A 17,777-nucleotide genomic window follows, 5' to 3' on the forward strand; every position below is an offset into this window, starting at 1 on the left:
TGCCAAGCTGTCACTTGCGCGAATGAAGTAACTCAGCTCCTGTTGCTTCTCTGAACTACTCTGTAACCACTTACTTTTCAATTTCAGGCCATCGCACCTGTAGCTAAATAGTTCCAATAAATCAAGATGAACCAGCAAAGACGTTTAAAAATCAGGAAATAAAGTTATTTCCTTCACTAGTGTCTACTGCATGCTTATTATTTACAGCTGGGTTTATGAGCTACCAAGCTGGGTAAGCAAGATACTTTATTTCTTCTTGTACCCTGGCGGACGTACTTCTGTGGGTAATATTACCTAATTGTTCTTACACTGGTAAGTGCAGCTTTTCACCTTTAAGCTTAAGGGATATGCAAAATGCATTTAAAATGAGGCAAGATCAACTTTCTGCTTTGTTTTCCTTTCATTTACACCATGCTGTAAAACTTACCCCATTGCAGAAGGCTGAAAGCCAGCTTTCCCTATCGCCTAGCCCCAAAATAAGGTTCAGGGTAACTTTTACATAAAATTTTCTACTAAGTGCTGTTGTTCAGCCAATGTGTTTTCACAAACAGACTGTACATCACTTGTGCCATGCCCTTGTGTAGGTTGTTCAAATTTAAGAATTATACTTAATTCCATAATTGCAATGCTGAGGTTCATGTATGAATTTCTAAACTGCTTTGAGCAACCTTTCAACTATTCATTTCTTTGAGGAAAAAAAATTCAGTAAGAGTGCCAGGTGGGGCGGCTGGGAGGAGAGACAGGCAAAACAAGAAAACAACCTTAACCTAATAGGTCAAGCTTACAGTGAAATCACCTCCCAAATCCCCCTTGGTTTGAGGAACTGCCCTGCGTACAGTGACTCTTGAGCAGGGTACAGAAGAGGAAAGCATGCATGCAGGGACAGAGGAAGCCAGCCAGCTTCTGTCCCCAGCTTTGCAAAGAGCAGTCTGACATTTTCATCTATTAATTTGTCTGATCACTGTAACCTCTAGACCATGTAAACAATCCTATACAAAGCTAATATGCAGATGTGCCCTAGTGAAGTGTCTGTGGTTATTTTATGGATTATACCGTCGCATCATTGTTGAGGTTGTTTTTCCACAGAAGATTAAAAAAACATGAGCTCCACACTGAAAAGTGAACTTCTAGCAAAGAACCCCATGCAAAAAGGGGCAGACCCACTTATCTGCTCAGTACTACTCAGCACACAGATCTTGGAAGATGCTTCGATGCTGAGTTTGTTTCTCCGTGTTTTGTCTCAGCACACCTTGGTCCCAAAGAGAGGGGCTCGCAGGGAATTTAACACAGTAGTGCAAAACAATACATTTTATTTGTTCACAGTTAAACACAAGCAACTGCCTTGACATTTTAGAACATTCTAATACGGACAGCAAAACCTCCTTTTGGTTTAAGTTCTCTTTAGCTTAGGATTGTACCATTTCCTCGTATTTCATATTTATGGCATTTAATGTAGATTGTTTAACATGCTTACAAAGAGCGAGGCAGGGAACAGATTAACTTGACGAAGACAGCAATTTTAGATTTAACTAAAAGCAGTCAGTTAAAAAAAATCTGTTTCCACTTCACTGATGGGACCCCTTCAAACAAACTGCAAGTTAACTACATACAGCAGATACATGATTTTTTGACTTACAAAAAAAATTGCAAAATTTGTTCCTCCGTAATCTTTGTGGTCCATAAACAAACCTAAAGTGGTTTCCATTACTATCCTGGTGCTAAAATCCTTTTTAAAAGAAGAAAAAAGCCACCTCATCAATGAGCTTGCATTACCGCCAGGGCATTTTTGTAACCCACAACAAAAACCGCCCCTCCTCAGAACAAGTGAGGTCATCACAGAAGCAAGACACTCTTCTGGGGCTCGGCAAAGCAGGATGGTCTAAAACTCCTGCAACACAACTCCACCCAGCAGCTGAGGCAGCCCTTCAAGGGCCATGTGCAAACCGTTCAACTCCTGGTGCTGGGATCCGGTGGGGTGAGAGGCAGGAAACCTCCAAATCTTACCAAAACATACGCTACCACGTTTGCTACCACTAAGTCTTAGAAAACCTATAGACATGTCGACAAAACCAGTCTGTCACTTACAACCAACTCTCTATTTTCTATTCCATGCAGATTCAAGCTTTGACAAAACCACTGAAGTTCACTTTTACTTTCAGAGTTAGGACTGACCAACCGAAAGGACACTGAGAATAATTTAGACAGGCAGAAATGTATTTAGACCCTAGGTGTTAAGTAAAAAGTGGAAATGGGAGGCAAAGTAGTGTCCGGCACACGTTCACAAGCCACCAGCCCCTGTGACAGACTCCTTTTGCTGTTCAGGTGACGAAGGAAGTGAACTACAAGTGCAAGTGTACTTGGCTTTGATTTATATTTGAGACAATTCTTCACCAGCAGCTGCCACCCACAGAACATTAAAGAAAAGAGACGTGATGCAGGATACCTGTGAAGCCTGATATGTCAAAGTATGCCTGGACCCAGACATACCCAAGGTTTAAAATAAGCACACTGCCTTCCTAACTGCAGGCTCTGTTCTGTCACAAAGGAGATTGATCTGACCACTGACAAGCCCTGATCCTGCCATCCTCCTTCACAGAAGGCTCATAATTGACTTAAACACGATTAACACGGAAAGGCTTCACGACAGAATTCAGACTCTCGTTTCAAGCAGGCTGCTTCTTCAGTCTTGTCCTTTAAGGAGATGGGGGTGAAGGGGACATACCTAGAGCCAAACTGACACTGCTGAGCTGAAAAGGGTGCTGCAGGTAGAGCAGAACAGCACTCAAAGGAAACCGTATTCTGTAAGTCAAGCCTGAAAACATACTCCCAGGAAGCGAGAGGCCTATTTCTGAGCCTTGGAACACAGCGGTCTTGCTCAGACCAGGAACAAAGACCAGAATTATGAAGGACATCAGGCAGGACAAGTATTCCCCTGATTAAAGAAACAAATGCTCTTTGCACATCTTTGTGAGCTGCAAATCTTCATTCTACATCCATGTTCTGCATGCTCTCCCTACTCGAATAAAGCTTCCTCTTCCTTCTTCTCCCACCCCAATAGCTTTCCCAAATGAACCAGTTTGAGGTCAGTACCAGTCTGTCAGGCAAACACTTAAAATACCAACATGATCAGAAGCTAGTGTTTTAACAAGTCTTCAGCATATACGGTCTCTGCATTACAAGCTCCAGTTCCTTACCAAGCGTCTGTTCAAAAGAAACTTTCCAAGAAATGTTAAGGACAATATAAACAATGATTATGAATTAGGGCGAATGAATCGTTTTGCAGAGGTACACCGTTCCTTAAACGTTTAGGTATTCAGAGTCCAACTGCATGAAGACTGGGCTCTGAGGGATGTGGGACAGTGGACAGGCAAAATAGAGACCCTTGGGTGAACGCACTAGAAATTCTAGTGCTGCTCCTTTCCAGGATGAAAACAACCGAAGTCACCCAGACAGGCAGCACAATGAACTGCTCTAAATTGGAAGCTTGCAAGGAAATACAAAGCATTCGTAGTAGACTCACAAATGTTAATTTGGCCTCATATTGCACTCAAGTTCATAAATGCAGCCACTCACTGGGGACAGGGAGAAAGGGGAAAAAAAATACTTGCAAATGCTAACAGTTGTCCCTTCAAATTAGTACACGCTGCTAAAGACTGAATTTGAGAAAGAAGCAAGAGTTAGGCTGGGCATTTCAATTCCAGACCCCAAAATCCACTTTGCGTTCATTCAGCAGCCTTCTTCCGTTACTGGACATCGATCCTATTCCGCTGCATGAGCTAGCTGCTCAGACCAAAGAAACATAAAAGCTTTTAGTTAAACTTGCATTCACGCCTCCTGTTCTATGCCAAGAATATGAAAATAACACTGATTGACTATCTTCTTTTTTAACTGTGGTCATGATGAGTTTCATTGTAGTCCATGATATGAAGCTGTCCAACACTGCTTTCGGGGATCTTAGGCGAGAGGCTGTTATTGGGGCTCGGAGGGGCCTTCGTCTCCATGTTGGGATCTTTACATAGTTCAGTCTTTAGAGTATCAGAAAGGCTGTTGATGGTTCCACCCTGCTCATCACACTGGCTCTCACTCTTGTTGCGAAATAATTCTCGTGACTTCATTCCAAGGAAGCTCTTGGAGCTGGGGAGTGAACCTACAGTCAGTGGGACAGTAGTTGAGGGTTCCAGCAACATGGATGTCTCCCAGCGATTGATGAATCTCTGGTTCTGGTTTTTCTCTGGGGTGGAGAGCTCACTGTTGCTGCCACCCTTACTGCTACTACTACCTCGAGCGCCGGGAGGTTTGGTTTCTCCATTTCTACCGATTGTTTCTTCACTGTATCCTGCCACAGCATCTGCACAACCTTCGTTACCACAATCCAACCTGGTTTGGAACAAGAGAGGATACAGCGTCAAGGAAATGGTAGCAACCGTTCACAGTGGAAAGGGAAATGCTAGGGAGCACGAGCCTTACTTTCCATTTCTGCAACTGCATATATACTTCAGCAGGCCTACACCAGCTTTCCTTCCGCAGTTTTGTAGCGAAGCAGAAGCCACAGAGAGCAACCGGGCAGGTGGCACACTGAGCCTTGCAACATCCCACCTTGCAACAACCCACCAGTCCAAAGCTGACAATCCCGAAGCAGAACAGAGGTGTATCCTGACCCATTAAGGAAAAGGAAGGTATCTATACATCGTCCTTGGGTTACAGATCTTTCTTTTACCCATCGCAAAATAAGCTGTTACCTACAAATCCGCTTGCAGTGCAAGAAATTATCCTAATGCTGTAGAATGTGGTGTAGAAAAAAAAGGTATCATCTGAATGAAAGTACAACACTACTCAGGTGTTTTAGGAAGACTTATGTAAAGCAACTACTTAACAAACACATAACAATTTATAGGCTAAAGAGACCAATCTATGAGACAAACTGGACATTTGCCTCCAAGCGTGAATAATGTTCAGCTATCTGAGAAGTATTTCCTAAACACTGCCAATTTTGACAGTGATTCTCAGTAACCCTGGAAGAGTCCTGAACCAGATTCAGTCTGTAAGTGGGAAATAACAGAAATATTTTGAGATGATGCCTCCGAGTGCTAGGAATTCCCTAGTGATAAATTCCAAAACCTGGTCACGAGTCCAGCATATTTACATCATTGCCCTTACCTTTCTTCTGCTGCTTCAGCTGCTTCTGTTTTTTTCATCTTCAAGTTTTTTCAATAAGCTGCTCTTCTCCAACCGGCCAAACAGATCCAAGATCTCCAGCTCAAATGCCTGGGTTATTCTTTTCTGGGCCTTGTATCTGCTTTCTACTGCTTGCAGCTGACCTCTGAATGAGAAGATAAACCAAAGCCCATCAGTTCCAGTTTCTCCAGATTCTGCCTCAAATGTAACACTGCACCTGTCAACGCACTGCTGAAGTTTTACATAGGAAATCCTTACCTTGCTTTGATTTTGACATCTTCCAGGTATTTCTTTTGCTCCACGAAGAGATGGTCCTTTTTAGAAAGCTGAGATTCCAGTTCAGCTATCCGTTTCTGGGAAGCATCAAGCCTTTGGCTTTGCTGTTGAACACACAATTTTGCTTTCTCCAGGTCTTTCCGATAAGCAGCGTGCAACATTTCAACCTCCTCAAAGGAAAGAACACAGTGTTAAAGTATAATTTGATTGTGTGTTGTTTTTATTAATATTTAGACATGGTTCTGATGCTATAAATAGGTACAGTTTAAGCAGGATGGAATAAAAGCATTTCTAAAAACAGATACAGAAAGCTGGATACTCTGAGGATGCACACTACGTTACTGTGAAAACAATTCTACATCATTGGAATTTATTAGCACATTAATGTTCCTTATTAAAAAAAAATCTGCGAAGTAAACTTGCCAGTTCTGCACCAGATTAGACAACCTTCATTTTAAAGACAGTTTTTGCAACATGACCTTCATTAAATACCAGTAAAAGATATATTTTTTTGGCTTACTATTCCCCTTTTTCAATTACTTGCTCTCACGCAGGAACAGTTCAATTGTTGTGTAAGTTATTTGCTTCTAATTAAAAAAAGGTCTCTTTGAAGTCAGGAAGTAAAACCATATGAACCACAGAAGTTTTAGTAAAGTTGGTACCAACTCTTAATAAGAAAGCAACTGAGTGAGAAGAGGAATACTGCATGTTTTAAAACAGCATCTCACACAAACTGGTAAAACCCTGGTTAAGAACCGTCTACAAATTCCAGCAATACTATTCTACGTTATACACTTTCACAAACAGAAGAGCCCAATGTTACTCTACCTCCAACAGTCTGCTGTCAATTACAGCAAGAACACAGCAACGTACTTGATTTACAGCAGTGGCATGAAGAAATTAGTAAGAATTTATATCAAGTGGCTAAAACTGATTTCAGGTGTGCCCTAACATACCCTTCCTAGCTTTCAAAAACAGCGCACTGGAGTGATTCAATAACCACGCAGTGCACAAAAAATATCTGAACAAAAGGCTAACAAAATATGTTATGAAGCATTTCCTTTATTCTGACCACAAGGCTGAGAACAACTTGATGACGACTTCAAGCAAAGTATTCCCAAAGGCTCTGTCTGCAATTGTACCTTTGTAGTGTCTGTGTGCTTGTGCTGCAACTGCTCCAGGTACAACTCATTGACCTCTCCAAGAACCAGAAGTTGTCTGTTCAAGAACTCCATCTGCTGTTGCACTGATTCGCTGTTGGAAAGCTTTAAAGAGAAATTTAACAGATTCAAGCAGTGAAATGAATAGGTCAGCAGGAGAGTCACAGTTGACTGGCACTGTGTTCACAGGGTATTTTTATAAAAAAAGGGAGACAAATACAAGACTGTAACGCACCACAGATCTTAAGTGATGAAGAAATGAATTTTCATAAAGCTGGTGGTGACAGTCTATACAGAATTTCACCATACAGACATTGTTTCCCTCAAGGCAACCATGTTTCCAATTATAGAAGTCCATTTAACTTCCAATATAAACATGATTTCTGTGATGCCAAGGTTTAGCAGAGCTTTAACACAAGTTCATATTGCTCAATCTGGGAATTCCTACTGCGCAAAGATCAGCCAAAACGAGAAGTTTCAGAAGCCTTTGATCTGAGTTTAGAATTTCTTCACCACAACACATTTCTGTGTGTTGTTTTTGTGCAATGAATATCACATCCTATGGAACTAAGCACAGGCTTTCAGAACAAGAAAAAGCACCTGATAACAATCAACAGAGAAAATAAACAGAAAGACTCAAAGGGACTCTGGGAACAGTGACTTCTCTTACCTTTTGAGAAACTTGGCTAAGCAGCAGTTCTGTGTGACACACCTTGTTGTTAGCCTTCTTTAATTCTAACCTCAGATCTGCAATCATGTTCCGGCAGTCTTCCAGCTTGGTCTGTTCAAACAAAAAACTCACTCAGGGTTCTGAAACTTTAGTAAGGAGTAGCAATGGCATATGGCTGGAGGGCCATAACCACCAGGACCGTAAATCAAGTTATACTGAGAGCTTGTGAAAGTCCCAAAGCCAGCTAAGAAACCGCATTTTCCTATTTCCAAATCAAAAATGTAACAAAACAGACCTATAAAAGGACAATGACTGTCCAGATAGGCATTTCCAATTACGCACTGTCTTACTCTGAATTAGGACAGTTTCTCTAATGGAGATATGTAGCTTTCTCTTAGATATTCCGTGCCACGTCAGCAGGAAGGTTATTTTTCAAATCACAGTAAGGAGACAACACAATTTTGTTCAGTGTTCTGTCTGCTTCATACCTGCAATTCCTGGCTCTGGTTGTAGAATTCCTCCCGGTCATGTTGCAGCTGTCTGATTTGGCTGTGAAGCTGAGACACTATATTTTCATGTTCCTCCTGAAACTGGTGGTACCTGGCCTGTTCTTTCTGCAGACTCAGTTTCAAGGCCTGGATTTCTTTTTCCTGTAGTTTAAGCTGGTCTTTCTGTTAAGAACGCCATATGAAGCATCAGGCAAGACATCTGCTTTATCAGTTAGAACATCTATCCTAAGTCACTAGCTAAGTAAAGCACTAACACCAGTTAAACAGCATGCAGGCTCAACACTTCTCCATAAATAGAACATCTCATATAGAGCACATTCTTAATGGTTTTGTGGGGTTTCTTTGGCTGAAAGAAAGTTTAAATGGTGCTAGAGTGGACAGGCTGGTAACTCAAAGTCACACCCAAAGGCACAGTGAGAAATAGCACGTTCTTCCCCAGCACCTCATGCTTTTGTCGGGGACTTGGGCTTCACAGCTAAAGTTACAGTTCATTTTATAAAACAAACATGGAAAGCTACTTTTGGTTCTTGTACTAGTATCTTAAAAGGTGAAATTGTAGATCAAAGTAGCTATAACACGGAGGTACAGAATGAAACATGCCTAAATCTGTACTGAGACATTCTTCAATGCACTTACAATTTCGAATTTTATCATAGTAAATAACTCAAAAAGAGCATTTGAGTTTACCAAGTTTTTGCTTTTCCACTGCTCAGTCAAGGAGCACTAAGTAACTCCACTAATTGTGAAACCTTTACCATTATCCCAAGGGTAACTGGCAGCAGGAGTTAAGCATGGAGGCATCCATGGATTCAGTCCCCTACAGTTAAATGGTTTAATGATCACGGCGCATGCAATTCATCCATAGGTCATTCCACACACACTGACTTGAATAAGGTGAGAAACTAGGTTTCTTTTTCGATCAAGTAGTACAGAAAGATGCTGGCCAAGACAGTTAACCCTTGTTAGCACCACTGTGTCTAAATGACTGCTAGATTTGTAGCCCTGCTCACCATGGCAGCATTATGTTCCTCCAGTGCTGTTGCTTTAATCACTTTTCGCAAGAGCCGCCGGTTCCGAAGGGCATGTTGCTGTCTTTTGAAGCGCTCATACAGTAACTGGTTGTGCAGCAAAAGCAATTGGTTACGCAGGGTGTGAATCTCATCTGAAGGAGGAGAACCTGGATTGGAGTTAGAAGACCAAGAGGTTACTGAACTGTACCGTCCATGTTCCACACCTGGGAAATATCTTCTGAAGTACACAAAATAGATTTCTTTGAAATTACAGCTTAAAAATTTGTCCGTTCCACTTGAATTAAAACACAAACTTAATTTTTTTAAACATTTTTTCCCAAAGAAACCAGAAAAATAATGTTTAACCACAAGTCTGCTTCAAACAAGTGGCAGACGACTACAGTTTTAACAGGCAAGTTTCTAATCCTGTGTTTATTCCCCCATATTACACAAACCTCACAGGAAAAAATGCTTTCGGCAGACATTGAAAACAAAGTTGTTTTTGTCTCCTGAACATATACATGCTCCAGATGGATTGCTCCCTCTATTAAGAGAAAAAAGCCAAGCTTGGCATCACTCAGAAGGCTAGCAGATCTTAAATGGTCAGAAGCAGAAATCTGTAAAATTGTGGGGAAGGCAGTATTCACTTTTCAAAGAGGGGAAAAAAACCCACACCAAAAATCTTGTCACACTGGAACACGGGCACTCATCTGCTAAGCAGATAAGCCATGATTTAATGGAAGGAAGGCACCATCCTTCTGCAGCATTAGCAAAGGAAAAAAAAAAGCACATGACAGTAGCAGGTCATTGTTTAAGCAAGTCTAATAATAGAAGAACAGATTGCCAAAACACAAGAAACATCCTCACCTCCAAAATGAGTCCAGTCAGCAGATTTGCTTGGCAGAGACAATCTGAAAAATGAAAATGTAGCATTAACCACTAAGTTTAAATACACAAACACTGTGCGAGTCACTTTAAAATGGAAACCCCACCTCAAAGGATCTTACAGCCTAATAAAAGTACAATTATGGTCAATCGGTATGAAGAGAATGAGAAGGAATTGTGCAAGAAGCAGGCTGCAAGGGCAGATGGTAAAGGAGGACAGAATTTCTTGGAAGTTAGCAAGAAAAATTCTCTCAGGTACAGAAAACAGCATAAGGAGAAAGTGGAGTACAGGGGAATGAGAGAAGACGGAATGCAGCAGATGCACCTAGCCTTTAAATCTGGTTCTCCAGTTCTTCGCATTGTCTGTATTAGAAAGAAGAAAGTGTCAGTCTCCCCTGGCACTCTACAGTTGCTTTTGAGCATCTAGTGGGGGACTTAAACCTGATAAAGTAAGCAAATCTCTCCAGCAGTGGTGTGGTAACACACCCAGCAGCCCTACTTCTTCACGCCAAGCTCTGTTACTAAGGTCAGAAAGAGTTCTAAGGGCACAGACCCACTTTTATAGTAAAATGGTTACCAACAGAAATATAAAAATTCTCCACCCAAACCTCCTAACAGTAATGTTTCACGGAATACATTTTTCATGTAGGTTTCCTAACTCACTTGTTTTCCAGACACAGTTATTAAAATGAAGCCAGCACAAAAGTCTTAACAAGAAAGTTTGCAAAGTAAGGCTTTCAGTCACCTACTTGTTCAGCTCCTTAGTGTGCGCGTCCGCCCCTTGCTGTATCAGTCTGTCCAGTACTTCCACAGGAGAAGTAGAGGCCATGCAGTCTTCATCCTGGGTTCCCTTGACTTTCTTTAGCAGCTCCTCAGTCTTCTTGCCAACAAAGAGGTAGGCAGTCTTTGGTAATGCAACCTCAAAAAGGTGCTCGTACAGGGGAGGCTGCCCACTCCCAAACACCACTCTTCTTTGCGCTGGTACTTTGCAAGGGCTGGGAGTGAGAATACTTGTCTCCCCAGAGGTTCCTTCCCTGTTACCAGCAGGGCTTTCACCAGAGCCTCCGCAGGGCTTGTCTATGGGAGTAAACGTTTGTTTGGGTGTTTCCCGCGCACTCTCAGGCCCAGGCTTGTCCAGAGAAGATGTTAAAGGCTCAGAGGTCAGACCATGTCCCTGAACACTAGAGACTGCTGATTGGGTCTTCTTCTGAGAGCCTGACAGACTTTCGTTTGTGCGGTAAAATGGAGAGTCAAATCCTCCTCTAGGCACCATGTGTTCAGCATCAGTTGTGATCTCGGAGATCTCTTTAGATATTGCATCTGAGAGGGATGGAAGGGGGCGACCAATTAGTTAAGTCAGCTTAACACAAAAGTTTCTGGACAGTGTATTTTTTCCTGTACCCTAACCAGTTCTCGTAGCACCCTTAGGCATCCATTTACCTTACACACGCTTGAACGTCTCAATGTAGCTAGGGAAAAAGTCCTGCAAGGTGTCCTGAAGTAAAATTAGAACCAGACCATGCTTCAGAACCCAGGAGTGCAACCTAACTCATGGTTCTATGACAGAAGAGTGATTCACTTGCTTTAAGTAGCTCTAGTTCTTAAATTGGTCAACTTGAAGCATTTCCCCAAAGACTAAAATCCTACTGTTAACAATGTAAGCACGCCTTAAAAAATAAAAATCTCACCTTGAAGGTAAGATAGAATTACAGCAGCTAAAATACCTTCTTCTGGAGTTTGCTTTTTATTATTCTTTCACGTCAGGACCGTACCCACTTTAGTCTTCTGAAGATTAAGTTTACAGACTTTACTGTTTTGACTATTTACGAAAACCTTTATGAAAAACACTTGCATTTGAAAAGATGCTATTATTTAAAGACAACACAGACCTATTCTAAACATGGAAAAAAAATGAATAAATGTGCCCAATTTCTATAGGACAAATCAATGACATCCTGAAAAAAAAACATTAAGAGTTTAAGGACAAATATACAACTATCTCACTGAAGCTCTCAAAACAGGGTTTATTTTTATTTTTTAAATAAGAGTTTTGTAGGGATTCTTTACATAGGACTGAAGTTGCCTTATAGTGAGAACAAATGCTATTAAACTACCTCATCACCACAGATTTACTCATTCTCCTACAGATTTGTTTGTTTGTTCCTAAAATAAATACCAGCATTACTAAGTTCTCTCATTCCAGTCAGCTGCTCTCTAATAAAAAAGATTTGAGATTTTTTACTTAGGGGAACAAGTCTGAGTTTTGGGTACTAGTCTTCAGCATTGGGCAACTTTTCAAAGGAATAAAGCAGGTTGCAACAAGAATTCCCATACTGTAGGCCCAGAAATGACACGTTTAAAATTAATTAATGGCAAAGCTCACAGAGAAGGGATTTAAACATATGAAAGTTACCCTAGAGAATACTGAGAACAGCAGTGATATAAGGCAAAACAATCTAGCACAAGCCATGAATCTTACATTTCCTTAGCTAAGATGTATCTAAAGATAACAGAAATTACCTTCCTCTCTGTCCTTTTCAGCACTATCTTCAAAAGACAAACCACCTAAAAACTCTGGAAGATCACTTAAGGTTACTGAACTTTTACTACCAGGTGTGTCTGAAAAAAAAGAAAAGAAAATAAAAGTTAGTTGTATAGATGCTGTTTTGTCCAGCCTTATTACAGCACAGAACAGGAGCCTTATACTGCTGTAAGGGCCTTAGATTAAATGTGTCCCTCTTTCCTCTTTTGAGGAAGCATCTGTTCCTGTGGAAACCACTTCTGAGATTAGTCACATGTTTGTCCCAATCCAGAAGTGTAATTTTGTAAACTTAACATTTGCTACTGCACAACAAGTGTAGGTGGCCTCCTCTACAAGTAAGGATGTGTTGTCTGCAACTGAACCCATTAAATAAATAAAAAGCAGCCAATATGTAGTGCGACAACTATACTTCTACATTAGCTTTAAACTCCCTTAGCTTCTGATTTGGCTACTTGAGGACACAGTTCTTATCTCCCTACACCCCAAAAAGGAAGTGTAGTAAGCTGATGTAGTACAAACTTGACAGTTTGTGACTAGTGATCAAAACTCTGAGACAGCCGCCAAGGATACACACACAAAAGCATGCAGGATAGAAACCTCATGCTCACAGCTCCGGAACAGATTAGGAACCCACTGAAAAACCTAGCCTGATCTTGTAATTCAGGAAGTTCAGATTCCAGTGTTGCTATAACACTTCAGCAGGGAAAACCAGCTTGAGTTTCACTATCATTTCCACCTTGAAGACAGTAAAGATGCACAGTATAGAGGTTTCAAACAGTGCCCAAATCCCTTTCTACAGCTGTCACAGGTGTAGATGTCAGAGAATGGAAAAGGGAATCTAGAGTTACCTATAAGAAGTTGAGTTCCTCAACCATCCACTGTTGCTTTCAATATTCCACAGGACTTTCAAAAACAGTTCAAGTACAGCAATACAATTGTGGATAGCAAAGTTTTTCCAAAAGCCTTTAAAGGAAGCATATCTATCCTCATGTCTGGATCAAATTGTAAGGCTGCACATGTGACATACTTTGTTCAAGTAAAAACTTCAAGTACAACTTGTTGTTTCTAAAAAGAATTCACCCTCAAAGCATCAGCTTTTAAAAAAAATCCTTTTCCAGACTTCAGTGTTGATCTGCGTATTTAAATTTAAATATGCATGAAAAGGCAAATAGGCCAGTTAAAAAAAAAAATCTGCAGGCTACTTCTGAAGGTGAATAGTTAAAATGAAATCAAAAGCATCATGGGAAGGTTTTAAGTTGCATCAGTTTAAGGCAGGATCCTGGAACTATGAAGAACTCAGTGAAAAGAAACAAAAAAACCTGTGGAAAAGTGTTTGGCAGTTGGAATATGTCATTAAAAACAGGATTTGTTTAAAATAAGTTATTGAAAATAGGGAGAGGAAAGTGGAGTTTACCCAATGATTTATCGCTGTTTATGACATTTTGTTGTCGGTACAATAAAGGCCTCCCAGAATCTGATTTGTCCTCCTGGAAAAAAAACATACATACATATTCTTTGTATCAGACATCTGTTCGAAACAAACCTCTTGGACAGTTTCATAGAAAGAAAATTTACACAGTTACACAAAAACATATAATTGGAAATGGTAAAAGTAGTCTAACCTTAGAAGAAAATGAGGTTTTACAATAAAATGCAACACTAAGTCTGTTACTTTGATTTTCCTTGGTTACAGTTATTACACGTACAGCAAGTCAATGAAAAGTCAGATTTACTTGGCAGAAGAATTTTGTTGTACCTTTTTAGGAGGTGTGGCAGCAGCTGAAGGAAGTGAAACATGCACAAAGTCATCTGAAGTGCTGGGTGGAGGAGATGTGGCTGGCGTTCCCAAAGGCGTTCCTTTACCCCCTGCTGAAAAGGGGGAGCAAAAGTTCCTTCAGCAAGGTTCCCATTTCCTCCTTTCAGTTGAGCATTATATGTGAAGAATTGTATGTTTAAACAGTATCTCAGCTATTTACTTCTTAAATCTCTTTCCACTATCTACCAAGATAAAGACACACAGTTTCCAATGGGCCTGTTTCAGACTTTGGCACTGAATTCATTGCAATTTGTCTCAGTGTTTGCATTACTCTGGATGACCAGGTACTCCATTCACAGAAGTAATGACTTAAGCCTATCAAACAGCAGAGTGCTGAAACCCCGTTTAAGAAGCTGACAGCAAAATTTACAGCCAGAATTTCTATTTTAATAAATCTTCAAGGCCTAATTCAAAAATGCAGCACGTACCAGATGTGCCAAAAGCTTTGCTGTAAGGTTGCGATGAAGACTGGGATGATTCTGATGGGACAATTCCAGGGGAGGTTGGTGGAGTGGTCATACCACAAACTGCAGAAGGACTCCAGATGGTAACCTATGCAAAGCCAATACACAATAAACACAAATCAGCGAAGCTCAGAAAAAGAATGTGTGCACTGTCAAACATCCACATCCACGCTCTGATATAGGAAACCAGATGGGAATAAATCTGAAATACACACTAAGTTCTGAAGAATTCAGTACTTCTCAGAAACATGATTTTGGGGTATTGTCAATAGAAAATACAAGCAAAATGCAAAGCATTAAGTGCATGCCGCGTGTAACCTTCTGCTTTACCTGCTGTGGCTCAGTTGACAGCTGTATTGACTGTGGGCTCAGAATCTGAGGTAGCTGCCCTGGCATTTGTGATAGTGTTAGCCGAGGAGTGGAATACGGGGTAGAAGTCCCTGAAAGTTTAAAAAATATAAATTAGAAGTATCATCTGTATCAATTATAAATCAATGATTCTTCTGGCTAGTAGTAAAGGCTTTTAAGCAAAACATTTCAAGTCCGTTCTACATACACAATGTACACAGCCATAGCGAGCAAACAAGAAACTTTTCTTCCAACCCCAGAAGGTATCTATTGCACATATTACATACTACAGCTTTTGTTTTTGTTTGGTTTGGTTGTTTTGAGGGGCAGGCAGAGGCATGGAAAAGGCAGCTTTGTCAACATTCTGTATGTCTGCATGATCAGAGCATGCATGCAGATGTAAATACATACACATGTGTTTTAAATGAAAGTTTGCAGTGCCCAAGAACTGGACTTCAAGTGAGATAATAAGATGCCTCTTTGCTCTAAGGCCCATTTTCTTCCAGGAAATGGGTATTCATTAGCCATCAGGCAGATCTTACCATAGCTGCTCTGTGTGTCAATGTAATGGCTGGCACTGGGGTCAGTTTGATGATGTTTTAAGTTTGTACAGGGTTTCCGAGATGCAGAGTAATAGCCATCTTCATACGAGGCTTCTGCAGGGTCCAGGGAGATTTTGGCACATTCTATCACAACATCATGAGTTTCTAGTCTTTTCCACCTGCAGACAGTTTTTGGATCCAAAAGAGTAAGTTAGTCAATTATTGTTACAAACAAGGGTTCCTGGAGATATCAGGAATTGGCTTATAGGATGGCTCGTTTGTTCCAGACAGCCCTGCATACTCCCAGCCAGAACTGGAACAAGGCAGCATACAGAAATTGCAACCAGATGACTTATAAAATGGGGTCTCATATAGGAGACAAACAGCTTTGACACAGAGATCCATAAAGGTCTGCCATGGAGCACTCTGGAAAGGAGGAATAGCATGTGAAGACTTGGTTGATCCTGAGCTTCAGCAACTGCAGAAATCAGCTCAGCTAGACTCAGATGTTGGTCAAAATTTAGAAATGCCAGCAATGAGGGAATTATATTATTTAAGCAATCACCATCCGCAATGCCAGTTTCAGGTTTGTGTTTTTCCTCCTAAGTTTTGGGAATGTCCTTTATTATTACTACTTCCTTCATTTTGAATTTTTTTTTCCTCACTAAAGTTAGCAGCCATAAAGATCTGTCCAATATTTCAGGGGATGGAAGTTCACTGTAAAGAAGAAAAAACACAGAAGGCTGTCTATTAAAGGCTGAGTCACTTCTGAACGTAAGATATGTGAACGATACCAAATCGGAAGGCTTCAAACAGTTAGTTTTGTGCCAATTGAACTCCTTAGTGGCGCCACCCTCCCTCCGTACCCATTCTCCCTGTCTGAGAGAAGCCTGCAAAACTGAGCATTGTGATATTCAATAGGTTCCCATTTAGTAGTGTTTTCCTAGTGGCTCTGAAAAGCAGGGCAAGAGCACTACTGTGCAGCAACAAGAGTCAATTTCTCCTCTTCAGTGGCTGGGCCTGTGGAGACAAGAGAAAAGCAGCAAGTGGTGCTGCTGCAGGCAAATGAGCCTATTTCTAAAGAAAACTAATACAACTGATGTTAAAACATACCTGTTAAAAGAATTGATCTGTTAACTGAACCAATATCTAGGTACCAAAACAAGACACACTGAAGCTGTTTTCAACACAAATCCCACCAAGTACTTCAACAAACCAAAGCCGTGACCCAAACCTTAAGCCAGTGAAGCAGATCAACAGTGGTAGTTTCTCTTTACTTACTATAAGCAAAGTTTTTTAGAATTTTATGAAAACGTTTCATTGTTACGTCATAAAATTAAGAAAGTAAACTGTTAAGTAAATCTGTTAAGTAATCGTTAAGTAAAAAAAGGATTCTATCCCAGATATAAAATGAATTTAGAAAACCCAACATCATTGTTAATGGCCCTTCACAAGAGAAGACTGCTTATTCATCCAGCTGTAAGCTTGGATGAAGAAATCCTATGCATTTACCTGGTGTACCTATGAAAATGGATGGTGAAACACCACTGGCACACGCTGTTGTTGATAGAAAAGTTTTTGCTGTAAGCCTTCTGAAATAACTCAGCTAAAATATGGTCACTTATAGACTTTCTTAATAGCAGAGAGAACGTATATATACCTTCGTGGGTCCAGTTCATGGTCCTTAGATCCAGTCACTAATTCCGGATGAATTCGCACATGTTCCATCATTGGCTGGATGAGCAAGAGAAAAAAACATTATTACAACATTTTTCTGATTGCACTAAAACACACAAAACTGATGAACCACCTGCTGATCTCAATTGGTCAGAATTCTGCATTTAACAAATGTTTAAAGCTAGCACATAACATCACAGCCTCAAGAGACGATCTTGTTCCAAATGAGATTTCAGTCCTTCAATAGCCTGTCTATGCAGTTGAGCAGCTCTCAGTTAAATCAAAGTCAGTGTACTAACTTGACACATAACTGCCTTTACACAGCTATGAATTTCTTGTCTCAGACACTACAGTGATGAGCAGCATTTTACCTTCACTACCTCTTCAAAGGTCTCCAAGTTTTCCTTCATACTGTAGTGAGAACGCAGAAAGGAGACAAAATTGCAAGGATACATTCCGTAAAGACGATGAAAAAGAGCATAAACACTGGCATGAAGATGGACAAGATAAATCTCTGCCACGTGACCTGGAAAAAATAGTTAGAATCTTTTTAACTGCACTGAAGAAAAGAACAAGACTTCTAAGAATGCAAGCAAACTGTTTTCACGTTTGAAATGCTAACTGGAACAAGTCTTCTGAAATACAAACAGTCCCTAGCAAAGCTATGAAGTCTTCTGAGAGAACAGACAACCATTCTCATCAG

At 40.6% G+C, this 17,777-nt stretch overlaps 1 protein-coding gene across 1 annotated transcript in view; it reads right to left on the reverse strand.

The window, feature by feature from the left end:
- Positions 1-1,293: 1,293 nt before the first annotated feature.
- The window catches only part of TSC1 (TSC complex subunit 1), a 29,364-nt gene continuing 12,880 nt past the window's right edge, over positions 1,294-17,777 (reverse strand). Inside the window, 18 exon segments of the mRNA XM_040531613.1 lie at positions 1,294-4,377; positions 5,158-5,189; positions 5,191-5,320; positions 5,434-5,621; positions 6,594-6,716; positions 7,282-7,392; positions 7,770-7,952; positions 8,801-8,967; positions 9,668-9,711; positions 10,435-11,005; positions 12,206-12,304; positions 13,642-13,714; positions 13,984-14,096; positions 14,472-14,595; positions 14,838-14,947; positions 15,398-15,576; positions 17,058-17,131; positions 17,446-17,600. Coding sequence (XP_040387547.1) covers positions 3,885-4,377; positions 5,158-5,189; positions 5,191-5,320; positions 5,434-5,621; positions 6,594-6,716; positions 7,282-7,392; positions 7,770-7,952; positions 8,801-8,967; positions 9,668-9,711; positions 10,435-11,005; positions 12,206-12,304; positions 13,642-13,714; positions 13,984-14,096; positions 14,472-14,595; positions 14,838-14,947; positions 15,398-15,576; positions 17,058-17,131; positions 17,446-17,600 — 2,969 coding nt within the window. The 3' untranslated portion in view covers positions 1,294-3,884.

This window comes from Cygnus olor, chromosome 19 (genome assembly GCF_009769625.2).
Source record: "Cygnus olor isolate bCygOlo1 chromosome 19, bCygOlo1.pri.v2, whole genome shotgun sequence".
NCBI lineage: Eukaryota > Metazoa > Chordata > Aves > Anseriformes > Anatidae > Cygnus > Cygnus olor.